At 36.1% G+C, this 27,951-nt stretch overlaps 3 protein-coding genes across 4 annotated transcripts in view; 2 read left to right on the top strand and 1 right to left on the bottom strand.

Annotated features, from left to right (window-relative positions):
- Positions 1-116: 116 nt before the first annotated feature.
- si:ch211-254p10.2 (solute carrier family 40 member 1) lies at positions 117-9,356 on the top strand. Its single transcript, XM_026284364.1, has 9 exons — positions 117-1,758; positions 2,792-2,895; positions 3,790-3,857; positions 4,026-4,185; positions 4,647-4,762; positions 4,946-5,072; positions 5,407-5,717; positions 6,383-7,007; positions 8,072-9,356. The coding sequence occupies exons 2-9, from the start codon at positions 2,793-2,795 to the stop codon at positions 8,329-8,331; spliced, it is 1,770 nt and encodes a 589-aa protein (XP_026140149.1). The 5' UTR covers positions 117-1,758; position 2,792; the 3' UTR covers positions 8,332-9,356.
- Positions 9,357-10,274: 918 nt separating this feature from the next.
- LOC113116834 (serine/threonine-protein kinase pim-2-like) lies at positions 10,275-14,126 on the bottom strand. Its single transcript, XM_026285158.1, has 8 exons — positions 13,789-14,126; positions 12,958-13,629; positions 12,718-12,812; positions 12,543-12,593; positions 11,979-12,357; positions 11,667-11,843; positions 11,466-11,554; positions 10,275-11,386 (listed from the first exon to the last, which is right to left on the bottom strand). The coding sequence occupies exons 1-8, from the start codon at positions 14,123-14,125 to the stop codon at positions 11,354-11,356; spliced, it is 1,833 nt and encodes a 610-aa protein (XP_026140943.1). The 5' UTR covers position 14,126; the 3' UTR covers positions 10,275-11,353.
- Positions 14,127-14,673: 547 nt separating this feature from the next.
- Positions 14,674-27,951, top strand: part of rapgef5b (Rap guanine nucleotide exchange factor (GEF) 5b) — a 54,819-nt gene continuing 41,541 nt past the window's right edge. For both annotated transcript variants that reach the window (XM_026284362.1, XM_026284361.1), the window contains exons 1-6: positions 14,674-14,976; positions 18,346-18,411; positions 18,798-18,904; positions 19,604-19,725; positions 19,941-20,109; positions 26,742-26,823. In XM_026284362.1, the coding sequence (XP_026140147.1) occupies positions 14,848-14,976; positions 18,346-18,411; positions 18,798-18,904; positions 19,604-19,725; positions 19,941-20,109; positions 26,742-26,823 (675 nt within the window). In that variant the 5' untranslated portion in view covers positions 14,674-14,847. The remainder of the gene's footprint in view (positions 14,977-18,345; positions 18,412-18,797; positions 18,905-19,603; positions 19,726-19,940; positions 20,110-26,741; positions 26,824-27,951) is intronic.

Raw genomic sequence — 27,951 nt, 5'->3', positions numbered from 1 at the left:
AGATATTAATTAGGGCCTGCTGAAAAAAAATTAAAATAAAAAATAATAATAATTATATTGCTCATTATATTAAAAATATGTAATTAAAAGGATATGCAAAATTAACATGATAAGGAAAATAATAAGATAATTTTGTGCCATATTTATTAGTTGACTTTTTTAAAAAAAAAATATAGATATTTATTTTTTCTAACAAATAATGGCAACTAATTTAGAACTTTTTTGTGACTCATTTTATTTGACCCAAACATCTTTTTTTTTTTGCCCCCAATACAAAAGTTTCACTGATTTTGAGAGGAATATAAGGCAATGTTTCTTGCAAGTGCAATAAATATTTATCTGTAATAAAACATAAATGCATTTGTCTCATTGCATTATTTTCTCATAATGTGATTATTATTCATACTTTTTGGATTCAGCCATTAGGACAGTACTGTACATTTCTTTTCATTGATATTAAATGAAACCCTGCAAACATCAGGCTCTGAGACACCATTAAAGTGCCTGAGGTTGTTATTAAGAGCCGTTATAATATCAGGCATGTGTATTTATTTAGAGTACCGAAGAACTGTTCTCATATCAATAGGTTGAAATGCAAAAAACAGAACAATTTTAACATATCGCTTCCTGGTGAAATTTAACACCAGGCAAACATACTGTAAATAGATGAATAATAAAAGAGTAATCCATTAACAAGACTCTCCTCCTCTAAAAAAAAAAAAAAAAGAAAAATGTGTTGTCAGACTCAGCATTTACATTAAAAAGAGCAGGAATGTGTTAACATCAAAATGTGTAAATTATAAGTGGTCCATTTGAGATATTTTGCTTTTCTAAGTACTATACGCATGTTTTCTGAGCAACATAGTAAGTAAAGCACATCTGTTTATGGTGGGTAAGATAATAGACATGCAGCAGCCTTTTAATAACGTGCAGATATATTCAGATTTTTTATGAAACATCTGGGTCACTTAATCCACTGTAATTTTAAGATGAATTATGTTCTTCTTTGCTCTAACAGTAATTGGTAGACTATAACATACATACAAATAAAAAACAACAACAATACAATTACAGAAGAATTTGTAGGTCAAAATGAATAGATATATAGCAACATGAAAACTGATTCATTTGATAAAGTATGCCAGTTTTGGACTTTTGTTCTGAGATAAACAGCATTCATTATACTTTATTATATATAAGTTAATTTGATGGGTTCGATGTGCAACATCCAAATATCTTGTTCAGATATTGTTCAGATTTCCATAATATGTTAATTGTTTAAACAGCACTTTGTGAATTACGGCCATAAAACCTGGTTTGACTGTTTATTAATTGATTTAATATGTAATCATATCAGGGCATGGCAATAAAAATGAACATATCTAAATGTAAACATCAATGTTGATGTGTTGAATGAGCATGTCGAGTGTTTTATTACTATATGATTTGAGTGACAGGGTGTTTTTTTTTTTTTTTTTTTGTGGTGTGGGGGGTGAACGGTGACATTGTCCCCCTTCGCTGTCACGTGCTGTGGAATATGCTGGCTGCCTTTGTCAGCCTGTGACTCGTTCTGCTTTTCTGGCAGTTTCATACAATGGTGCCCTCATGCACTATGATGTTATCAAGCCCCTCACAGTGCGACTGCTGGAACTCAGGCCTGCATGCAAGCATCCTTACCTGGGACACATGGATAGCACAACCTTGAGACACAGCAAGCGCTCATAGCAGGGAGGACTCAAAGGAGGAGTCAAATATCAGGTGATTTGTTTTCTCTAGTTGTAATGTGTAATGTGGGGTCTTATAAGCTTGAGGTCACACTGAAAGTCTGGGAATCACATTCTGATAAAAAAAAAAAGAGGTTATGATGCAAAATGATGAAGAAATCTTTCATAGTTTGTACAGTTTTAAAGGTCAATCAAATTTGTAATACGTATCATGTGACAGTCTTTGGTTCTGTTGAAGCTCTGGTTCATTTTCAAATCATGATCATCAGGTTCAAAATTCATGTTCATTTTCAAAATCAAATTCTCACTCAAACCATGATTATATATTCCTCAAAAAAATCCTGAAGTATCACAGTGTCTACAAGAATAATCATTTTCAAATCAAGTTTTCAACATTAATAATAATTAGAGATGTTTCATGTGCAACTAATTTGCATATTAGAATGATTTCTGAAAGATCATGTGACACTGAAGCCTGGAGTAATAATGCTGAAAATTCAGCTTTGCTATCACAAGAATGCATATATGTTTTTTTACATTTATTAAAATTGAAAACTGTTATATTAGATTGTAATAATATTTCTCAATATTACTGTTTTCACAGTATTTATAATCAAATAAATGCAACCATGGTGAGCATAAGAGACTTCTTTCGAAAAAAAAAAATATTACAAATTTGACTCTAAACTTTTGAACGGTGGTGTATAATAACTGAAATCAATTCATGGCCATGGATTATGCTAAATAATTTATTTATATTTAGTATTTTACCGGTATTTATTAAATGTGATAGAAAAAAATACACATATTTAATAAGTGACACATGATTAACTAAGCATTAATTATTATTGACTAATGATTGCATATAATTTAGGATGCTTATAATTATTTTAAATATTTTTGTATTTTTTTTATATAACATTGCATGAAAATGTACAATTGCATGTATATTAAGCCTCATTGTAGTTCATGACAACCATGTCAAATTTTGTTTAAGCATTTATTTTAAGCAATTTATGCATTTACAGTCTTTTACCCTGATTCTAATACAGTCATGCTGTTCACAGGATGTCTCTCAGAACAGAGGGGGCCCAGTGTGCTGGTGTTGCTGTGGAGTTTGACGATGATAATGACAGAGATTCACCTGTGATCAAAGCCAGGAATATACCACGTATGTTTCTTTACTTGAACCAAACTATTTATATTGGGCAGGTTTTAATACTTCAAACAAGTCAACTATCTGTGATATTTCCATATAACTACACACTCAGTTTCTTGACAGAATATGCAAGGAACAGTTCACACAAATTTTGAGTCAATATTTAGTGAACATTCTGAGTCTTTTTAAACCAGCTTTCGTGAAACAAAAGAGGAAGGTCGTGCTTTTCCATAACACCAAAAAGAAGGTACAAAAAGCTTGATCTATTCAAGTGTGATATTACAGTTATACTGTACTGTATATACTGTACGCTTATTGTTTTGGGCTACAAACTGATTAAAACTGAATTACTGTAAATCCAGCCAAGCTTTTTCTGTTTTTGACAGTTTGTGAGGAAAATATGTGGATGTCTGATTCACTTTAACTCGTTCACAAAATGGTTTTCATGAATCAGAGTGATCCGGCTCTTGAGTTTATGGTTTATGAGACTAATATAAAATCCTATGTCCCCATTTATCACAATTATATGGAACGCCTTACGTAAATCTTCATAATTTTTTACTTTTGTGCTCCACTGATACAAAACACAAAACAAAACACAAAACAAAGCAAAACACAAACAAAACAAAACAAAACACAAAAAACAAAACACAAAAGACAAAACAAAGCAAAACACAATAAACAAAACAAAACACAAAATACAAAACAAAACCCCAAATAAGTTTAGAAAGTAAACAATCCTTTTGAAATTTCAAGGTAATGTTTATTCTAGTGTGATTAAAACAGAGAAACAATAATCTGCTGTTTTATATTAGAAGATGCTTGTTGTCTGGCTTTAAACAGTATATTATTCAACAACCAATGCACATACAAGTAATACATCTTTCAAAACTCTTTATCTCATAGAATCAGCCCTCATCTACCTCAAGGGCCCCAAGTTCCTCATCTATGTGAGCGGAGCGTTATCTATGTGGGTAAGGAGCTGTTTTCGTATCTGCAATGCTGGCACTCGGTAAACAGGGCATGAGCTCTGGCACACTATCACAGGTTTTTTCATGATACTTTGAGGACCACACAAAAGATGTGAATTGTGATATCTCAGGTATGATATCTTGAGCTGATCTTGTGTTTTTGCGTGCCAGGGTGATCGCATGTGGCATTTCGCCATCTCTGTCTTCCTGATTGAGCTGTATGGGCATAACCTGCTGTTAACTGGCATCTTTGGACTGGTGGTGGCCGGATCGGTGCTCTTATTAGGGGCTTTGATTGGAGACTGGGTTGACCGCAACCCGAGAAACAAAGGTCAAAATCCATTATGTACTGTATTTATATTAAAAAAGAGATCATATCTGATTTATTTATTTATTTTGTAATATTATAATTTTTTGCATTTATATATCATAACTTTTCATGACAGTCATGTACCTTCCATATTCTCAAGATTAAATATTTCCCCATTTTAATTATTATTTAAATTGTCAAAAAATGTCATTAATGAAACAAAAAAATAGAAGAAGAAAAAAATAGAAGAAGAAAAAACAAATAACTAATGCACTAACTAAATTATTATAATATAAAATATAAAAAATAGAAATAGTAATAATAACATCAGGTCCTTGAACAGGCTATAAAATCATAATAAAAATATATTGAAATATATATTATTTTGAGAAGAAATATGAAAGATTTTTTTTTCAATGGATGAAAGTATTTATTTTTTTATTTTATTTTAAGTATCATAATTCCTCTATCCATCTCAACAGTGGCCCACGCATCCCTATTCATTCAGAATATCTCAGTGACCATCTGCAGCATTGTGCTCATGTTGGTGTTCTCATACAAAAAGTGGATTGAGGAAATCTGGGATGGGTGGCTAACTGTAAGTCCCTCGTACACTGTTTGTTCCCTAAAAATGTGTCATAATTATGCCCATTCAGAATGCAATTATGTGTTCAGATTGGCTCTGTGTGCCTACTGTCTCTGGCTAGTCATTGCTGAACATAAGCATTCCTGCTGTTATGACATAGCATAGTAACTTATTGCATCACACAACTCACACAAGGTGGTTTGTTATACGGTGGTGATCGTCCTGGCAGATGTGGCGAACCTCGCCAGCACAGCTCTCACCATTGCCATCCAGAGAGATTGGATAGTGGTGATCACAGGCTACAACCGTGGTCATCTCGCAGGTATGGCCTATGCTTCTGTTAGCGTCATGCTAATCTGTGAATTGGAAATCATAAGTGTTTTAAAATTTACCAATAAAATGAAGTAGAAACTGTATATTACTTGCAAATAAACATGTACTGTATCTTCTCTACATAGGTAGCAATTCCACATGGTGCACAAAAACACTGCACACAAGAGAAAAAACTCAAATGATTTCAGCAGAGTTTGATGCTAGCATGTTGCTAAGCTAACCGTGCAATGCTCTAATAAGAGTACAAATACCATGCACACACAAATATACTATAGAAAAAAAAAAAAAAAACCTTTTTGTGTTTTGATTACCTCCTGATACAGGAATGAATGCTACAATGAGGCGGATCGATCAGGTGACCAACATCCTGGCTCCACTGGCGGTGGGTCAGGTAATGACCCTGGCCTCTAATGTGGTTGGCTGTGGCTTCATCTTAGGATGGAATCTGGTGTCCCTCATTGTAGAGTTCATCTTCCTCTCCAGAGTCTACCGGATTGTGCCAGCGCTGTCCGCCAAACCACCAGCTATGGAACATCAAAGCTATTTAGAGAAGAAAAGAGAGAGAAAACGCTCACAAGGTAATACAAGATTCAAACCCATAAAATATGATCTATATTTAAAGTTCCACTCAGTAGTTTGGTGTGCATTTTAGTCAATATTGCAGATATCGCCTCATACTGACACCTGATGGTGTGCATATAGCAAATTACAGAAAGTTTTCATTTAAACCGATTCCTTTGTAGAAATGTGTTATTCACTTTTCAAAACTCTGATTTCATTTGGAAATTCCAATTTAGTTTCTGAATGTGAAATTCAATGCAGTTTGAATTTAAATGGAAAGGAAGAAGAATTAACATATGACACATTTTTAGCAAAAAAGGAAAAGACATACGCTAAATTTGGGATTAATAAACTCCTGTTACAAAGTTATGAAGAATTATTTAAAAGCTTAAAATTTTAATTTGAGGGTTTATAGGCCCTACGGACATAATGAACAGCAAAACAACAGAAATAATGATAGAACGATAGACGGAATGATAGATAGATAGATAGATAGATAGATAGTCAACATTTGAAGTGGAACAAAAAAAGTTCTTAAAAGCTGTCCTGTTCATAAAAGTCAAGTGCGCATTTCGGTTTTAGGACAACTTTGATGAAATTTTTTGTATGTTTTCAAATGTTGACTAGTGCAGACGGACAGACAGACAGATTGAATTACTGATATATAATTCAAATCTACAATTCATCTTGGTTTGTTCAGGCAGGACCTCAGCATGTCCAGCTGCTGTATTCTCAGAGGAAAGCACCAGCTTGCATTTACAAGAAATAAGCCGAATCCCAGTGTGCCTCCATCGGCTGCGTGGGCTCCTCAGCACCTGCCGGGAAGGATGGAGGGCGTATTACAGACAGCCTGTTTTCTTCGCCGGCCTGGGCCTGGCCTTCCTTTACACCACAGTGCTGGGCTTTGACTGCATCACCACCGGCTACGCCTACACCCAGGGCATCAGTGGCTCGCTGCTCAGCCTTCTGATGGGTGTGTCGGCTGTGGCGGGGCTTCTGGGTACTGTGCTTTTCACAAAGCTGCGCAAAGCATGTGGCCTGGTCAACACAGGGGTCATTTCCAGTGCTCTGCACCTAGTTTGCCTGTTGCTTTGTTTGTGGTCCGTGTTTGCCCCCGGTAGCCCCATGGACCTCAGCATACTAAATCTGGGGAATGCATCAGATGTGGGAGGGATGACCGGAGGTCACCAGAGGCACGGATACCCACTGCGTGGAGGCAGCAACCAGCCTCTGCTGCCAGACCGTTCCTCCATTCACTGGACCAATAGCACTGTGCTGTTTGAGAACGCACCAGCAGGGACTGAACCAGAGTCTTACGTCTCTATCATCCTGCTGTTCCTTGGAGTCATTACAGCTCGAGTTGGTGAGTAGATGCCTGCTTTGTCCTAAAATATAAAAATAGATAAATACATTTTTTTTTTTTTTAAAAGTCTCTTATGCTCACTAAAAGGTTTTTTTTTTTTTTTATATATATTTTTTAAATGCAATTCATTCTTGTGATGGTACTGTACATTAAAGCATTTCAGCATCAATATTCCAGTCTTCAGTGTCACATGATCCTTCAGATAACATTCTAATATGCTGATTTTTTTCCTCAAGAAACATTTCTGATTATTATCTATGTTGGAAACAGATATGCTGCTTTTTGTGCATGTGTGTTTGTATGGAAATTATAATAAAACATTTTTCCGCATTCTTTGGTGAATAGAATAAAAATAGAAATGAACAGAAATAGAAATAAAATAGAATACAAATAGAAATCTTTCTAACATTTTTTACTGTGACATTTAATACATTTAATGTTTTATCTTTTTCATTAAAACAATTCATTATTTAAAACTAAATTAGCAAATTATTTTATTATTTCTAAGGAAAAATCTTTTAACAAAATTGTTACATTGCTTAATTAAAAAATGTTTGTCTGCAAAACAAAGTCGCGCTTCTGGAAGCGTATATTTTGATCTAAAAATTCTGACATTTTTCTTAAAATTCTGTAAAATGTGAGATATAAATGCAATATGCTTGCAAGAAAAAAAGTGGTATGCAAGTTTGTTTGTAATTGCAAGATACAAACTCACAATGTTAAAAAGAAAAGTCCAAATTGTGAGAAATAAACTTGGGTTCGCAAGAAACAAAAAGTCAGAATGGTGTGATAAAAATTCGCAATTAGCTTTTTCCTTTTTTTCAATTCGAAATTAATGTCCGACAAATTTCCCAATTCTGACTTTTTTCCTCATAAAAAAGGGAAATGTGATTATAGAGATGACAACAAGTCAGAATGAGTAAAGTAAGATTATTTCTGGTTCTAAAATGTCACTCACTCAAAAGAATCGTACGCTAACTGATTATATTACTTGTTATATCACCACGATGTGTGACCTAAAATAATATCTGTTGTGGTGTTAATATGGTGTTGGTGTTTTCCAGGTCTCTGGTCCTTTGACCTGACAGTGACTCAGCTCTTGCAGGAGACCATTAGTGAATCAGAGCGGGGGGTGGTGAATGGAGTCCAGAGCTCCATGAACTACCTGATGGACCTGCTGCACTTCATCATGGTCATCTCTGCACCCCAGCCACAACACTTCGGCATCCTTGTCATCATCTCCATCCTGTTCATTTTCACGGGACACACCATGTACTTCCTGTATGCCAGGAAAATCAAGAGGAAACCACGTACAAACACATAAGCAACACAAATCTCTCTTGTGAGTGTGTCTCAATCCCTGCGCTGCGCCATGTGTTAAGATTCACTTACACAAAACGCACTGTATCCAGCTCAGTGCATTGAAAAAAGCTGTCGCCGTGATCTCTTCGGAAGAAAGAAAGGGTGGCAGCGGCGTAGTACTCAGGTGAACATAATCAGGAAACAGCGCCTCCTGTTGACAGTCAAAAGAAACACCATCATAATAAACTTCGTACAGCCAAGCTTTCCTGGTTGTTAATAAGTGTCTTAAAATGCACACTATTACAACAAGTACATGACTGAACATAGCTGACACAACATGTTCTCATGGATTATTAGCTAAGTAAACACCTTTTTTGTAAATCTTCTCACATTTGTCAGCTAAACAGAAACCGGTTTTTGATAAAACGCCAGTAAATGTCTTCTTTTTTCCAAGATTACTTTTGAAAAATTGGTACTTAGCACACAAACTACAAATCTCGTCCAACAGACAAAAGCTGCTTTTAACAGCATGTTAAGGGGAATAGCTCTTTTTATTATTTGTGCTTTTGACTGACTGATTAATCTTTTAGTTTTATCCCTAACTTTTCAAGTGAAAAATTAGTGAGTTTTAACAAGACCGTGGACTGTATCTGTTCACCATTTATATAAGTATTACGTCAAGGTCTTTTAATTGACTACTTTAACTGAGTGTTACTTTTGAGTTCAAAGTGGATGAAGACAGAATCTTATACCTCAGCACTTAACTGTTACGTTCTGAACTCTAGCTTGAACTTATTTGTGGATAGTAACTACAGAAGTAATGGTTAACATATATGTACAGTACTCAGACCGCATTGCATCTGTTTCAATTGTGCTAATAATCTAGTTTATGGATTATGAAGCATATTTTATTTCTCAGATTATTTTTTACTGCAGATGTGTTATGTTAAATGTTGTTTGAGGATCATTTAAGTGTCAAACAGTGTAGTGACAACCAATAAAACCACTTTCAGAAGGAATGCCTGTTGAAATAAATACTAAATGTGGCTTACGGTTCTGTGTATTTTGTTGAAATATATATTCCATCGAAAATACTTAATTAAAACTGATACTGTACATACAGTTGTCATGGCCTTATATGTGACCCTGGACCAGAGAACCAGTCTTAAGTCTACATTTTTTGGAGATTTATACATCATCTGAAAGCTGAATAATTAAGCTTTCCATCTATGTATGGTTTATTAGGATTGGACAATATTTGAACAATATTATTAGACAATCTGGAATCTGAGGGTGCAAATACTGAGAAAATCACCTTTGAAGTTGTCCAAATGAGTTTTTAGTAATGCATATTACTAATCAAAAATATTTTTTAGATATATTTATGGTAGGAAATTTACAAAATATCTTCATGGAACATTATATTTACTTAATGTCCTAATTATTTTTGGCATAAAAGTAAAATCAATAATTTTGACCAATACAATGTTGTTTTGGCTATTGCTAAAAATATACCCCAGCGACTTAAAACTGGTTTTGTGGTCCAGGGCTACAAGTACATATTACAAATGATTTGTCACACCACATAGGAGCTGCAAAAAAAGAATTAAATGAAAATTTCAGTAATTAATATTTGTCCCAATCTATACATTCACTCAAAAGTACATTAAAAATGCTAAAAATGCTATTTATACAGACAGTGAATCTTCTATAATGAACATGATTTCACTGTCTATATTTTTTATGAAACTGCTGTTTTTTGTTTTTTAGGGACCTAATGGGCAGGTTTGTAATTCTGTCTTTTGTCCACCAGATGTTCCTAAAGACTACTACTACTACTACAAAAAAAAAAGAAAAAGAAAAAAAAAAAAGACTTGTTTTTGTGACTTTTCCATATTGTCAACAAACATCCTCATTTGAATTGTAGGGAAATAATGGAATGAGAAAAGTGTGGTATGTTTATGTGATGCAGAACTTGAAGTTCAATGGCAGTGAACATGGATTATAAACCAATGAACAAGTATTAGACTGTATGACTCTTAATACTTACTTAATTCTTCAGCAGATTATGAATAATAGTGTCACTGTGAACAAAGCCAGTTTAATTAATGCATATTATGACATTTATTGTTAACTTTGAATGGAGATTGGTGCAGGACCAGGGCAGCTGAAGACAGTTTATCTTTGACTGCTGGCTGTGAAGATGGCAGTGACAGGACAGGGAAGGTCTTGGGCTCTGGTAGGGTCCATGACAGGAACGTATGGACACTGACAGTGACCTATGGCACTGTGACTGTGGTGGCCTGAGAGAGAGATATCTGAAACTGGAATGAGAGGCACAGCAGGCAGCAACAGGACGATCTGAGGCAGTCCTAACACTAGTATCTGAGTGGAATGGAACACTTGGACTAGAGCAGCCTGAGACAACAAGAAACAGGGAGCTCTGAAACCAAGGGAATGGCTTTGGCAAGGCTCATAACAAGAACCTATGGGGCACTTGTGACAGGAACATCACTGGAAAGGAGCTCTAAAATTGGACAGACTAAGAAAGGGAGCTCTAGAACTAGGCTAGGCTAGCCTAGCCATAGAAGGGAGCAAAGAAAGTTACTTTCACATGAAGATTTCACTAAAGACTACAAACCTGACACACTGACACAAACCACTCTGACCCAGGATGCCCAAGACAGGGAGCTGTGGTACCAGGGCACCAACTTTGAAAGAGGTGTGATCTCTGCCACTGGCTCTGGGGCAGAAATCTTTAGGGCACACATATGCCCTTGGAAGACAGCAGCCTTGGGAACCAGCTATGACTAGGGCCAAACAGATTGGAACATCTTGGGATGTGGAAGGAGACAGGCACTAGCTCTGAAGAAGCTCAACCTCAGGGACAACACTGACAGGAACATGTTGGGGGCTAGGACATGGAGCTCTGGGGTGAAGTCGCCTTGCTTGTTGATTTGACCAGAACCTCTGGGGCCATGATAGGGGTCTTGGGGGCCGAAGCCACAACTGCAGAGCCACTCCATTGGTTCCTGTCCTTTTCTTTACACTGTTTTTAGTTTCTCCACGTCTGTGACCTAAAACAAAACACATTTTCAGAAGTGAATCAAGTATTATTGAAGCAAGTGTGATTTTAGCTGATCTTAGGCTTAGTACCTTGAACCAGTCGTGGAGAAGAATCTCGCTTAATCGAAGCCGCTGCTCTGGCTCTTGCCGGAGACAAGAACTAATCAACTGGCAGCATTCTATGGAGAACAATGTAATAAAATGTCTGATTATTACTTTGAACTTTACGCTTTCTTTAGGATCATGTTGTTCTTAAATATCTGTATTCAGTTTGCTTCATGAAAAGCTCACCTTCGGACAAGCCAGCTTTGGAGAAGTTGTTTGCATTGATCTTGTTCAAGTCATCAACATTGGGAAAATCCCCACACACCAGCGCGAACAAGAGAACACCGAGGGACCAGACTGTTGCTGGCTTCGCATTGTACTCCCCCTTCTCCTTAAACTCTGGCGGGCAGTACTGATCAGTGCCTGGAGAAAAGTGATTTTGAAACATCTGTAAGTTTGCAATATCACAATTTTTCTAAAAACCATTAGCATTTGGTGCTACAGGTACATGATTCACAACAATGGTTCCAGTTTTATGGCTTGAGGTATAATACACACCAGCGAATATCTTGTAGGCCGATTTCTTAAGGAGGTCGCCACACCCAAAATCAATTAGCTTAACTTCATGGGTATCCGTATTAATGAGCAGATTTTCAAGTTTGATATCGCCATGTAGAACCCCACGGCGGCAGCACATGTGAGCGGCCTGTGTTGCCTGCCGCATGACGACACAAGCTAAGCCTTCATCAATGCTGCCTCCGTGGCCTTCTGCAAATTCAAACAGGTCCTCGCAGGGTGAGGGGCGCTCCATCACCATAACATAATATTCATGCTGGTCCTGCCAGTCCAGCAGCTGGATTATTTCTGGAATGCTGGGGCCTCTGTTGGCGAGGATGTGCAGTGCAACCTCAAGTGGAAGGGGCTTGGGATGACCCGGCTAGAGGAAATACATTTTTCATGATGGTTAGATGGATGTGGGTTCCCAAATTAGGATTCAGACCAGTATTTCACAAAATGACCACAATGGCAGCTGGTCACTTGAAAAATCAGCTATAGTAATACGAGATGTTTTACAGTAAATTGAATAGACAGAGGAAAAAGTAGAGAACAAAGCCTACTTACGATACTGATGTATTCCACATTCTTCGTCTTTGCCACATATTTCACTGCCACCTAATAAATAAAAGAATAAACAGATTGTTACAAAATTATTTACAATTAACATAATTGCAGAGAGCAAATTAATCCAAGTTAGATGGTTAATCTGCTAGCTAGATATTGCAAACAAAAATGAAACCTCAAAGCCATCCTGCAGACGACTCCCTTCATACACGGCTCCAAAGGTTCCTTCACCCAACATATCGCCGATCACATAGTCGCAGGAATTTATGACTATTAAAGGAAAAACAGGGTTAGTTGAAATATCAAGCATTGACTGCAGTGTTGTGCAGTTCTTGTTAAATTAATAAACAAGTGACAATAAAATGGCCTGATATTGTATCAAGTGTGTGTTGTGCTATTGCAGCAGTAAACTTACCTTCAATTTTCATCCTTCCATTTTTCTCCAGCTGCCATGTCAGAGGTGATTCAGAGACCTCTGTGGAACTAACTGAAGTTTGGATGATATTGATACTCCAGTTTGATGTGGCATAGATTGGAGTCTGGGCAATGTCGTTGCTCCAGTTGGAAGGGGTGTGCCGGACTGGAGTCTGAGCGATATCAGTACTCCAATCAGAAGCGGTGCGGACTGGAGTTTGGGTGATGTCAATGCTCCAGTCTGACGCTGTGTGTACTGGAGTTTGGGTGACGTCAGCTCTCCAGTTTAATGCAGTGCGTGCTGAAGTCTGTGTGACGTCAGTGCTCAAGTCTGACAGTGACATGGTGCATGCTGAAGTCAGGCCCACATAAATGTTCCAGTCAGATGACGTCCGTGCAAAATCACCATTCCAGTTCGATGCCCTAAAGACTGGAGTCAGGCCGGCATTAATGCTCCAGGCAGATGCAGTATGAAGGACTGGAGCCTGGGCAATGTCAGCGCTCCAGTCTGATGCAGTATCAACTGGTAATACTGGTGATTGGAGGACATCTGCATCAGGATGAACAGCAAGATGTTCTTCTCCTCCAGGAGAGATTTCAGGGTCACTGCCTGAAGGTTCCTGATGATTGTGGTTGTCTATAGTACAGACAAACTGCTGTAGTGAATTCTGATCTAATGAGGGGATATAAACCAAAACATTGTGTTAATCAAACAATATGACTTATTAATTGCATATTGCAGGATAGGCCTACTCATTTTACTTCATCTAAGCCGTTATTTAGAATGTAACTTTTTGGATCCTTGTTCACATTCTTAAAACATGGCATTTACCATCAGGACTTCTTCTAGGTGATACTGCTTCTACATCAGTAGGCCTACCCTGACTCTCATCTTCACCCTGAACTGAGCTGGCCTTCCTGCTGTTTTTTTTACCAGCTCTCCAACAAGAGCTCCACCTCCACAACTTGAACCTCTTTTTCTTTTTCTTAGAGGTGTCCTCCTTCCTCACTTTCTTCTTTTCCCCATCCACATCCTCCACTCCATCACCATCTGGATGTGGGTGGGCTTCCATCAAACTAGTGAAAGACTGTGGCGGTGTACCATGCACATTGTACACACGGCCAAAATATTTTTCTGCCTCTTCGCAACGAGAGCTACGTTGACCCATCGCTGTCGTGATTTAGCAGCAGAATGCGCAAAACGAGCGTTGCAGAATTTTTGACCTTTATAGTTTTTATGATGTCACAATCTACATTTAGAACTTCCTTATTCTATGCAGCCTCTCACCTTCACGCGGAAAAACATGACGTTTCTCGTGCAGCGCCAAGCTCCAGTTTTAATGAAATGCGCAAGTCCACAATTATTAATTAAGCGTATATTATACGCTTTGTAATTTATCTATTTTTGCCTCTCAAGTAGAAATGATGTAGTAGAATTTACTGAGGATCATATTAAAACATGCGTCGCTTTATTATTAATTAGTACATGGTTGTTACACCGTACTACTGCATTTAATGTCATTCTGGAGCATGGATTTTAAGTAGTATCATAATGAAACATTCCAAAAATATCCGTTTACCACAGAGCCATATTATGCAGTTACAAAAAAATATTTTAAATCATTGGCAACAGCTATCAGTGATCTCATAGGTACCACCCACTCAGGTCACGTGACATGTAACCTTTTTCAACCCCACACCTATGTTTACTCACGTGTCTGCCATTGTCACGGTGTCTGCTGTGTGTAAACGAGCCCTGTACTGGTTATACAGTAGTAGAGGACTATCGGTTTCATGTGCACACCTGTTGGTCAACATTTGTCACTGATTTCTATGTGGGAATCCGAGCTTTTCACTTCCAACCTGTGCTGAACTTGTCCTGGACTTGGAGATGGTGGACGAGAGTCCAACTGTTTCTTTTAAGGGTCTCATAAGTAAAGTCCTTGAAGATAACAGGAGCAGAACTGCTCCTCCTCTCTTACTGAAGAATGGCTCTCAGTTTAAGAAGAACCTGGAAGTTGTAAGTGTTTTAAAGCTTATTTCGCTTGCGTTGTGGAACATTTAAGTGTAGTATTTGTTTAAAGTTCGTTTTGGAAATGACTCCCAACAGTGACTTTGAGAACAGCTGAACTAATTCATCTCATTGGACAGGTTGTAATATGAGATTGGTTAAAGGGAAACCAGTTGGGTGGGATTTTAAACCTTGAATGAGATTTCTTCAACACAAAGAGACTATGCCAGTGCAAGAAGATAATTCAGATATTTTATATGTTGATAGGGTCTGTAAGATTATTTCAAAATATGTATTTTATGTTCACAAGACTACATCTATTTGATCATGAATAGTGTTCAATAGTAATATTTATATTCAGTGTCTAGAATATAAATATTTCAGTTCAAAAGTACTATTACAATGGTAATAAGTTGTTCAAAATTCATATATTCTCTAAAATTTCCTTTTTCAAAATTTATGTTTGCAATGTAGCTATTTTTTTTAGTTTTTCATTGATACATTCATATGCACTTTTATTACATTAAATATTTAACCTGGCAGTGATACTGCTGTGAATTTCTTTTTTATATATAAATATATTGGCTTTTGTAGTGTAGCTGTTTTCTAAATTTACTTAACTATAAGTTATTAATTATATATATATATATATATATATATATATATATATATATATATATATATATATATATATATGTATACAAACATACACACACCCAGACACACACACACACACATTCTGTTTTGATTTGTTGATGAATTAAAATAGGGACATAAAACTAATTATAGTCATAATAATAAAGAAATTTGGAAGAAATATATGATACTAATCATACTAATTTTATATATATATATATATATATATATATATATATATATATATACAGTGTGTGCTCCATACGATTAATTGTGATTAATCACATCCAAAATAAAAGTTTTTGTTTAATAAATATATATATATATATATAAATATATATCTATCAGTGATGTGCGGGTTGATCCAGAATGAGCGGGTGCCAGCGGTCACCCGCAGTTAAACGCGGTTACAAGTCATCCAAAAATATTTTTAATGATATTCGAGTCACGGGTGGTCAGGTCGTTCAAAATAAAGATGCCAATTAAACATTTGTAATTTATATAGTACTAGACACAATTTTGAAATACGCAGGCCTACACCTTATTGGCTGAATAACTGGCGCGACTATAGAGTGACCACCTGTTCCGCTTTACGTTGTCTTGTACAGCAATTTTACAGCAAATCTCTGATGTATTTTGAATAAAAAACTCATTTTATAAAATATAATAAAAATACTCCTGGGATTAAATGTTTTTCAAACTATGTATGTATGTACAAACTAAACCACCTGGGTCTTATAACTGGTGGTGGTGGTGGCGCAGTGGATAAGTCATGCCTTTGGTGTGAGAGACCCGGGTTCGAGTCCACTGTGAGACACCTGAGCAAGACACTTAACCCCTAGTTGCTCCAGAGGCGTGCGGCCTCTGACATATATAGCAATTGTAAGTCGCTTTGGATAAAAGCATCAGCTAAATGAATAAATGTAAATGTAACTGCGGTCCTGAAACTGCAACCATTGCTATATCATCCAGTTTGGTAGATGGTGCTGTCACAAAAGACTATGGTCCTATAACCGGGGTCCTAAAACTGAAGCCTCAAGCTGTGCAGGAACATAATATTGGCAGGTTAGGGCCGTTCACAACTTCACATATCGTGTCTTTTGCACGCTCAAGATCATTATTTCAAATGTAGGCGCGTGCTATGCGCTCATAATGGAAGCGACGCAGTCAACATTGAAAGCTCAGCCAAGATGAAGGAACAGCTGATCATAGCTGTATATGGATATAGATGTATAATTTAACGTTAGTAGCAGAGCGACTGCAAGCATTTTTTAGTGCTGCAAATCCATTTATCCATTGCTGAAATTTACGTGTCTTCGTGGAGAGAGCAGGTCATGGTTACTTAGCAACGGTAGATGCCTCAGGAGCGCAAGTGCCAAAGGCTTTTGGAAAAAATCAGAAAGTGGCGCGCCTAGCGTTTTCCACGCGTTTTTAGGTGCGAAATGTGAACGGCGCCTTCAGCCATGGCCAGTGTGGCCACGAAAAAGAGAAGATGCACTTTTAATAGTGAATGGACCGCAACATACTCTTGGTTAAGACCTGTAGATGGTGAAGCAGAGAGAGCTTTTTGCATTTTATGCAAAAGCAGTTTTTCTGTGGGACACGGTGGAGAATACGGCATGAAGCGACATGGTGCATGTGAGTACCACAGAAAAAAGCAAATCATCAAGAAACATGCAAATCAGTGCTATCGTTTTTCAATAAACCAAATGACCCACAGACTGACAAAGTTTCGGCAGCAGAAGTGAGGAGTATTTATCATGCCGTACATCACACACATTCATATCCTGACTGCATTAACAAGTTTGCCAAAGTAATTTTTCCAGATTCTGAAATAGAAAACAAAAAAGCTGGAGAAACTTTGGGTGATATTTCATTATTATATAGATATTTAATTATATTTATGTTTTAGAAATACATGTAATTTCAGCTACCTGAAAATTAATAATAATCAATAATATAATTCCAGTATTACATTTAGCACGTTTTGAATTTGCAAACACTTTTTTTTCCACACAGCACTATACTTTTCCTAAAGTAAAGTCAAATTTAACATCTTTGACATCTGTTTATGCAAATATAAAAAGTCTAAAAATAATTATAATGTCTGACAGAATAATAATTAGAACTAGAGCAGCTTTCAGTACATCACGTGTTGCTGATCTCTTCATAATGTAATAGTATTAATAAATGGCCCTGTTGTTTCAACAAATTCTAGACGTGGGGGTTAGAGCTGCTGTTTACACTGACAACAAAAATGACTTCACCGTGTGTTTCCCCAACAACCCACACGAGTCAATTAGCCGAAGTACACAATGAGCTTTCACTACTGGCTGCCTCGCTTTTTTTAATTTATTTTTATTTATAATTTTTTTAATGTGCTTTCTTTGGAGACACAATTCTGTCAGCTACCTCTATATTACACAATTCTGTTGCCTGTGTTTTGATAATATAACATAGCTTTTATTGTTCATATGGTCATATTGTTGTGCAATCTGTACGTTCTCGCAGGTCTTATCACTGCATGTTTCAACCAATCTGATCTTTCAGCAAACTGACATTTTGTGAAAAAAAAAAAGTGGTTGAATCGGAAAACCTAGACATGATGTTGACATGAATGAATGTTTTATGTAATCGTCATCGCTGCTGTTTTAAGATAAGAAACAGAAGACTAAGTGTATTGTCTCGGGACAAAGAGCTGTATTGTTTTTTAGATGTTTAACCTTTTTTGCTCTCTGTTAGATTATATCCCAGAAGCAGCCACCTGAGTCCATCTGCTGTTCAAATGCAGGACAGACTAGACACAAGGTATATCAGGCATTTACCTCCTGTCATTGCTCTCAGCCGTTCAGTGACCTGAAAATCTGGTTGTTTCATTGTGTCATAGTGTAATTCATTTAATTGATAGAATGGAGTTATTGTCATCACTTGTTTTAGGTTATATAACTGTTAAGATACAGCTTCCTAACCAAATGGGAGATTGAGATTATTAAACACACATCCTGGTAAAAACATGAAGAGTATTTACACAGCTTATGTTCTCTATATATTTGAGTAAATAGTGTTAAATAATTTGTTCTTGTTTAATTCTGACCCTCTGTTTCCTGTTTCTGTCCTGACAATATTATCTAATTTTATTGTCAAAATCTTTCTGCTGTATCATGACTTAAGAATGCTCCCTATGTGTTGTGAAGGTTTGCGTGAATAATGTACCTTGTGCTGGCCGAGCACTGAGGAATGATTTCTTATCCAATGGCCAGGAGAACTGGAAAGCACATATTAAACTGGCAAGAATCATCAGGTAGGCTTCACTGCAATAATGTATTTGTGGTTATAAAATATGGCCGTTCACACCAAAGGCTGATAACTAATGCTATAAAGTTTAACCTTTGTACACTGTTGGGTTTTTCAGAACCATAAATGCTTAAACTACATAATCATTCACAAAATTCTGGCACACTTTTCATGTTATCATCATAAATGAAATTAAGAAATGTAGATGTAAATGGGCCTTTAATTTGAAGGATCACATATAGTTGGGCCCAAAATCTTGACACTGAAAATTTTTAAATTCATACATTTTCAATGTAATTTACAATCTTAACCAAATAAAAGATTTTGGGATTACAAATAATCATAAAAAGATATGTTATGATATAAAATAAGATACATTTCAGATTCAAAACTTGACTGTACAAATACCACACATCTTTCATCAGAAAAAACTATTTGGATATACAGCACATCACCCCATCTTGAAATATTTAACTTAAGACTGAGCAACTGAATGGATTTTACAAGTTTATTTACCAAGCAAAATTAACAAATCTTTTATGAATCTATACATTTCAAAATGTACAAAAATGTAAAAGTGGTTTATAAATCTTTTTTTAAGCAATCAGCCAAATATTAGCCAGTGTTTATTTGCTGAAAGCATTATTATAATAGTTTTATTTTGTTTAGTAAAATGTTTTCCTGTTCTCATCTGGCATATTCTCAGGAGGACATATATTGGTCTAGAGCTTGTGGAATGGCTGATGGATCGTTGTGATTTTATCCAGAACCGGACGATAGCTTCCAAAATCTGGAACATTCTCCTAGACTTGGGCATTCTACTTTCAGGTGCATAGACAAACTGTTACTGTGAATGATTGGATCAGATGCACAAGCATTTGCTGTTGAATTTGTATGATTAATTGATTATATAAAAGCACTACTGTATGTGCATATTGAATCTGCAAAACAGCTTGGCTCCCTATGAGGTGCCTGAGCAGAAAAGAAAGTCTAAACTGCTTTGTGTCAGATGTTTAACCCTGTTGTTCCCCTGTTGTGTCCAGTGGAGCAGAACAATGTATTTGAGGACTCCAGGTCTTTGTACCAGTTCACCTTTGAGGAATGTGAGGCCCAGAGCTGTGATTTCAGAAATCAGGTCAACTGGACGAATGCAGTACATCTGCTGCTGCAGCTGGTCCCATACGCGCAGCTCCGCGGTGGGACCCAGAAGCGGTGAGCACATGTTTACACATAAAGCTTAATGATAGTGTGTTTTCTTAGGTCGAAGGTCATTAAGTATCTTGTCCCACAGGCCTGTAAAACTTAATAGCTTTTAATTTACCATCCATCGCTAACAGAACGTGCCTAGACCTGACAACAACCTTTACTGATTACTTTAGCAGAGCTAAACATATACAAAGAATCAGCGCCTTTCCCAGTGGACCTCAAGGTTTTTTTTTTTGTTTTTTTTTGTTAGTTGGAACTTTTACGACTTTCTTTGAATTAATTTCTACTTTCCTAAATTCAAATTAGAATTGTAATTCTAGTCCCTGTTTCCTACCCTTGTTCAGATTTAATACAAGTCCTGAAAGTCCTGAAACCCGGACACAAGTTAGCATTTTAGTATTTCCGGTTTAATCATCATTTTCATATTTTAATCTACAACACAATATCCATGAATAATACCACATTTCTTTGTGAACTCTCCATGACACTGTGACTCATTTACTAAACAAAATACTCAAACAATCCCTTGTCATGACCTGGGATGTCATTAAAAATAAACTATGCAGTTGTTGCTTATGCTGGGATCCTTCTGATATCTATACAAAGATGGGAACAAGCTGTTTAAACCAAACGCATCAAAGCGAACATTCTTTCACTCCATTTGTCCTACTGATGAGAGACTCAAGCACGTGGACTGTGTCAGAAAGTGAACGCGCATCTGTATACTGCATCCAGTGTAGACAAGATACCGGCAGTGATTGTAATTTCTATTAGCATTTGACGCGATTTGACACACGTGTTCAGCGTTAAAGGGTTAGTTCACCCAAAAATGAAAATTCTGTCATTAAAGCGGGGGTGAAATGCTATTTCATGCATACTGAGTTTTTTACACTGTTAAAGAGTTGGATTCCCATGCTAAACATGAACAAAGTTTCAAAAATTAAGTTGTACGTTTGAAGGAGTATTTCTGTTCCAAAAATACTCCTTCCTAATTGTCACAAGTTTCGGAAAGTTTTTTTCGAGTATGGCTCTGTGTGACGTTAGATGGAGCGGAATTTCCTTATATGGGTCCTAAGGCACGTCTGCCGGAAGAGCGCGTGCTCCCGTGGAGCAGAGCACTGAGAGCACAACAGATGTTCACTGATCAGAGCGAGAGCGTCGCGAAATGTCACAAAAGACGTGTGTTTTTGGTTGCCAGGGCAAGACAACCCTGCACAGATTACCAAAAAAAACAGCATTAAGGGACCAGTGGATGGAGTTTATTTTTACAGAGCATCAACGGAGTTGTGCAAGTGTTTGTGTTTGTTCCCTGCATTTCGAAGCTGCTTGTTTTACAAACAAGGCCCAGTTTGACGCCGGGTTTGCACATCGTTTATTTCTTAAGGATGATGCAATCCCAACAAAAAGGGTCACGATCGTGTGTTGGAACCGCATACGGTGAGTAAAACTGCTTCAAATATCTCTGTGTTGTTAACTTAGCTATCGGCGCGTAAGCACATCAAGTAAACAACATGCGATGCAGTGTTAATTTCGTTGACTAAATATTTTCGTCATTATTTTCGTCACGAATATATTTTTGCGGACGAAAACGAAACGAAAACTAAAAAAGAAGGCACTGATGGAGACTAAAACTATGACTAAATTGATTGACATTATCGAGACGAGACGAAAATAGACTGTGGCGAAAATCAAATCATCAGACGGGAGAGATGCGAGGAATGAACAAAAGAACCGGCAAAATGGAACAGGCGAGACTGCATGAGAGAATAGAACCAATCCGAGGCTGACTTATTGAGACGTGAAGCGAAGGTTTTCAGTTTTTAAATGAGCTCCCGGGAAGACGGCATTCGAAGAGGTGATTTCTAAAAGAGCGACAAAATGTCCACAGCTCACTTCACGTTTGACGACGAACAAAACAAAACAAAGTGTAAAGCACGCAGAGCGCTCATTCGTGGCAAGAACACAACCAATTTGAAAAGACATTTACAGACGAGCCACCCGGACATTTACTCAAATGTAATTTCACAACGATGTTCTTTTGTTTATTGAGCTAAGCAAAATTGGAATAGTGCAGTGCATAGATGTTGTAGCATTAAATATTACGAACTGAAAAGTACTGTAAAATAGCCCCTTCTTCAAGTTAGATGAGAGCACAATACTAATACGTAATATTATGATACATACATTTGATTAATACTAATGTTTAGTATATTTTATAATGTTCTACTTGTTGACAATATCACAAATATTTCTATATTAGTCATGTGAAACGTGAATGTTCACATCCTATCATTATACATACTAATCTAGCAATATTGTAGTATTTAAAACATACAATATTGCTAGACAAATGAATACCTTATAAAATCTTGTTACTTTTTTTATCCACCCAACTTATTAAATATTTACTTTAAATGTATGCACTTATTGTTCAGCTCAGCTGTAAGCTTTAAGGTCCTGGACCTAACTTTATTTTTCTTTTATTGATGGTCAATTGGCAGCTAGTTATTGTTTACATTATCATGACAGTGTTTGTTGCTGCATAAAAGCTTTTGAATCGAAATAAAGACACAGTTGTGTTGAAATAAAGTTGAATTTGTGTTTTATATATTTTGGTTAAGTTTGTTTCCTATACCAGCTGTAAAAAATTGTCTAGTAAATCTGTTATTGATTTTAGTCTTATTTTAGTCGACTAAAATACCAAGCAATTTTAGTCGACTAAAATACCAGGCGATTTTAGTCGACTAAAATACCAGGCGATTTTAGTCGACTAAAATAAGACTAAAATTAAAACAAATCAGATGACTAAAACTTGACTAAAACCAAAAAGAATTATAGTCAAAAGACTAAGACTAAAACTTAATTAAAATTTCGTGTCAAAATTAACACTGATGCGATGCTGTCATCAAACTGCACTTTCCACATGTAACATTACAGCTTAAAAAAAAAAAAAAAAAAAAAAAACCACAAAGTGGAACTTAGTCATTTTCCAAAACCGCTAAGCAAATATATACAGTTTCCATATATATACTCCATATATATATATATATATACACGCTTCCAGCCACTTGTGTTTTTCCGGGAAAAATCGGTACGAACTATCTTTCTCTTATGAATATAATAAAACTAAAGACTTTTTGGAGATATGAAGGATGCAGTACTACTCTATAGGTACTCAAGATTAACAGGATATTGAGTGAAAACGAGCATTTCACCCCCCCTTTAATTATTCACCCTCATGTTGTTCCAAACCTGTAAGACGTTCGTTCACACAAATCAATGTATTTTTTGATGGAATCAGAAAGCTCTCTTACCCTCCGATAGACAGCAAGGATATTACTGCGATCAACGCACAGAAAAATGTAGCAAGGACATCGTTAAAATAGTTCATGTAACATCAGGGGTTCATCCATAAGTTTTCGAAGCTACGAGAATACTTTTAGTGCGTAAAGAAACAGGATAATATAATTTACTGACTAAAAATATTCTCGTAGCTTCGAAAATGTACGGTTTTAATTTATTTAGCAATTCTGCTCCCAGAGTTACCGTCTTCCACCATTTTGGAAAGTACCACAGAACGTAATCAACAAAGCATGCTTACACTGAATGCAATCACCGATGTTTACATTCAGTAGAGCACGCGTGCATGGCAAAAGTAAACAACTCTCATTACGTTCAATGTCTTAATTTGTGTTCCGATGATGGTGTTCTTACGGGTTTGGAACAACATGAGGGCGAGTAATTAATGACAGAATTTTTGGTTGAACTTTCCCTTTAAGCAACTGAACACCAGTGGGTGGGGCCTATGGTGAGAAGATGACTATTCGTGGATGTGTTGCTCTGGAGGCGGTGTTTATGCAAATATTTGTGCCTGGGTGATGTCATCTTGCACCCCAGATCCAAAACCAGCCATATTTGGAGCTTGATTAAATAAATGCTTTGTTTATAATGAGGAGGATATTTTAAGCTATACAACTTGCAAGTATAAATACCTCTTATATGCCAAATGATCAAGGCAAATTTGATTTCTTATGTCATTACCCCTTTAAGCTTCAAATTTCATAAAAGTTGTGTTTACTCGTGAAGACACTAAAAATCTAACTTTTTCTTATTTTCTGTAATAATCTAAAAGGCAATGGAAAAATCCTATTGGCTTTCTTTCAAGGCATCAGTTAATACACATCACTGGTTAAAATGATTAGGAATTAGAAACATAAAGTGTTTTCTTTTTCTTGTTTTTAACATCTGCATTTGCGAGGATGGTCTCTTTAAGACACAAAATTACAGTAGACAAATGGGGCTTGTCATAATCTGCAAACTATCTTTTACAAAACCAATGACCTGTAATATGGACAGTGCTTGTAGATGATTGTAGGGCTTGTAGAAAATGTAATGTATTGTCATCATTCAGGATTTCTCCATAACCATACTAATGTAGTAACGTCAGGTGCAGTGCCAGCCTTCACCAGCAGATCTCGTTGTGAGAATACGGGACAGATGAATGATTTCGCTCCAGGCTCTGTCTGTCTCACTTTCAGATATTCAGACAGACCCAACCTGTTCAAAGTGACGCCCCACTGCACAGCGCTCTCCTTTTGACCTTCCACTGTCTGTCAAAGCATATCTCATCACTTCTCAGACATGTCAGTATAAGATGCAGCCTATCCGTCTGTTTCTTACTGCCTCTGCACTTCGCTTTGTGATGTTATGCTTTGTTGACTTTTCATAACATCTTTTAAAAGTTTTGAAATATTACTGATAGCTCTTTAAGGAGGTTTAAAAGTTCTTACGTTTTTGGGTCTTTACAATTTCTAGCTGTCTTTGTAAAACAAACCTTTTGTCAAAAATATACTGTAATATATGAAAAAAAATATTAAATGTTAAAATTATATGTAAAAAAAATTGAAATGTAATATGTATATATGTAAATATATAATGAACAACATTTATTTAATCTACCCTTTAATCAAATAAACAGATACTTAAAACTGTCAAATTTATTTTAGATAATAAATATAACTGTAAAAACGATATTAACATGACAAATGTAAAATTTCACACACGAAATACTGTTCTTTATAAATTAAATGTAACATTTTATTTTTTAAAAATGTAATTCATACATTTTTATTAAATTAAATGTAACGTTGCAACTTAAACTATTTATATATCAAAATGTATTATAAGAATAAATGTTTTACATAATATTAAAATAAAATATAAAAAATTATACATTAAAAATCAGAATGTCAGAACATCAGAATATATATATATATATATATATATATATATATTATAAACTGGGTCCAGTTAAAATATTGGCAGGACAAGTAGAACTCTGGAAATTAACTCAGTGTTAAGTCTTGTTGACCTCCAATGAGCCGTGCAGCTCTGGTCTCACTCAGCCAGATCAATGACGTTTAGCACTTTGCTAAACACGTAATCAGGAGGTCAGGGGACATAAAGGGAAGTTGAGCTATAGGTCGTGTCCCTCTGCATCATTTCCTGTCTGCTGGGACTGGGAAAGTTGGTCAGATTCTGTCCTAATGGCTTTGTCTAGGCAGGATGTCCATCTTTAGCGAGATCAAACCTGTTTTTAGGTCCCTCTGTCTGCGCCTCCGTATGGCCTGATTAAGCTCAGTAAAGTGATTTTAGGACATTATCTGCTTGTGTTCTAGCCAGCACAGTCACAACTCTCCATTGTGTTGTTTGTGCTTTGCCAACAGTTCAGTGTGACAATAAAATATAGTTGTTGTTTTTTTTGTATTAGTATTAGATGTGATTTTGAGAAATGTTTATACCATGCTGTAAAAGCTAGTAACATATTTTCTTTACATCTTGTTAGTGTACACATCTTAATCTGTTTTAAGTACATGATAAATTACTATTAAAAATGGAGGAATAATGTGTGATACTATTAGTTTAAAATATATATATTTTAAATATATTTATATATTTATACTACAGGCTTCATAGTCACATTAAATCATGTCGGAATCATTCTAATATGCTGATTTAGTGCTCAATTAACATTTATTATTATTATTAATGCTGAAAATAATGCTTAATAATTTTGTGGAAACCATGATAAAAAAAAATAAATAATCTGTATTGTTTGATTTAAAGAATGTTTTAAAAATCAAAAGAAAAGTCACACTACAAGACACTACCTGAAGTGTGTGTATACCGTATATATATTTAAGGTAAAATTATTGGTTATTTTAAGACTTATTAACACTGTCATAATGGATTCTACCTTTTTGCGTGTTGGTTACACCACATGACTTTAATCTAGTAGATAAAAGTTTTTCAAATAAAAAATAATTATGAAAAACTATACCAAACTACTTGATAAGCATTTCCTTTAAAAAAAAAAAAGAACGTAGACTTTTTCTCCTAAAAATATCTAAATGAATTGCAATTAAGAAACTAAAAGAAGATCATAATAGAAAAAAAATTATATGTTTAAAATGACATTTTTACACATTAAGTGTTTACAATAAAAAAAAATGATCCAGACAGAAGAAAAAAAAACTATTATTGTTGCATTAATGTAGTACCATGTCCAAGGAAAAACAAAACTGTTCAGATGACTGATGTTAAAGTGTGTTATAACAGTGTTTTATTTTGTTCTAAAGCTATAAAGAAGATGCCCAGAAAACATCTGATGTTTGTAATCCAGTTCTTCAAATGAGAGCCTTGGAGCATCTCACTTCAACGGTAAGACAGCTTTATCTCTATCTTTGGAGCTTTTTATTATTATTATTATTATCATTTATTTATGAAATTGAGGATACACATCCAGTTTCACACCTAAAAATCTTCTATCAGCTATTGAACCTGTCTTTGTCTATGTCTTCTACCCACAACATACAAAAGGTTTAGTACAGGGCCCTTTCAGTTGCACAGAAGCCCTGTCCGCATGAGAGCCAGCAGCTCTGCTGTAATGACTGAATCAGTACATTACTGTGGCCATGTGGCGCGTGCTTAGCTTCCAGCTATTAAGGTAATGTTGCTGAACCTCTCCTCAAGGTGGCCTGTGCACCTGCAGTCACCTTGGCAACAGAAATAGGACACTTCCTGTGATTCAGAGAGGATCGCCATTTGCATCGGACACCCTGGGAAACTGATGATGCTCGCTATAAATTTCACCTGAACCTTTGCATCGCTGCGTTCAGCTGAACAGTTGAGGTGTTCAGTTTGATGGCTTAGTCAGTGAACTGTATCTTTAGTGTGTAGCTTGTGGAGGTGTTTAGGACACAATGTACGCATACTCAGTAACTACAGGCAGGGTGCGATTTGTGGAAAAAACAGAGTGTGGAATGTTTTGAAACATTTTAATTCATAAAAATAAATAATGAGAACATGAACTTGTATTGCCTCCCTCAGCTCACATACTGCAATTTAATTTAGCCATTTAATTTAATTCTCAATAACACTGTTTTTGTTACAATATTTTAATGTTTCTGTTTTCAGACAACGGAATGAATATTATAATGACTGAAACGCAGTCCATTAAGACTACATAACCAGCTCTCAAACATTAATCTGCACTAATGAAATCAAATACACATACGATAAAGTCAGTGGTTGTGCTGTGACTGATGTCGGCTGTACTTGCTTGTAAAATAGAGTTAGAAGCAACATAATATTTTTTTGTTTTGTTTTGTTTTTTTACTGAAAGTGCTGTTCCTCTCTGCACTCGCTGAACAAAGCTGATACAGAGAGAGAGGCTCGCGCTGGGAAGGAGAGACCTCGCGCTCGTGCGACAGCAGAGAGTCTCAGAGACTAAAAAATTATTGTCCAAAAAGTCGCTAGTCGCTTTAAAAAAAAAAAAAATCGCTAAAT

Source organism: Carassius auratus, chromosome 16, assembly GCF_003368295.1.
Source record: "Carassius auratus strain Wakin chromosome 16, ASM336829v1, whole genome shotgun sequence".
In the NCBI taxonomy this organism is placed as follows: domain Eukaryota; kingdom Metazoa; phylum Chordata; class Actinopteri; order Cypriniformes; family Cyprinidae; genus Carassius; species Carassius auratus.
Note: the sequence above shows the minus strand (reverse complement) of the source record. Positions and strands in the feature narration are given on the sequence as shown.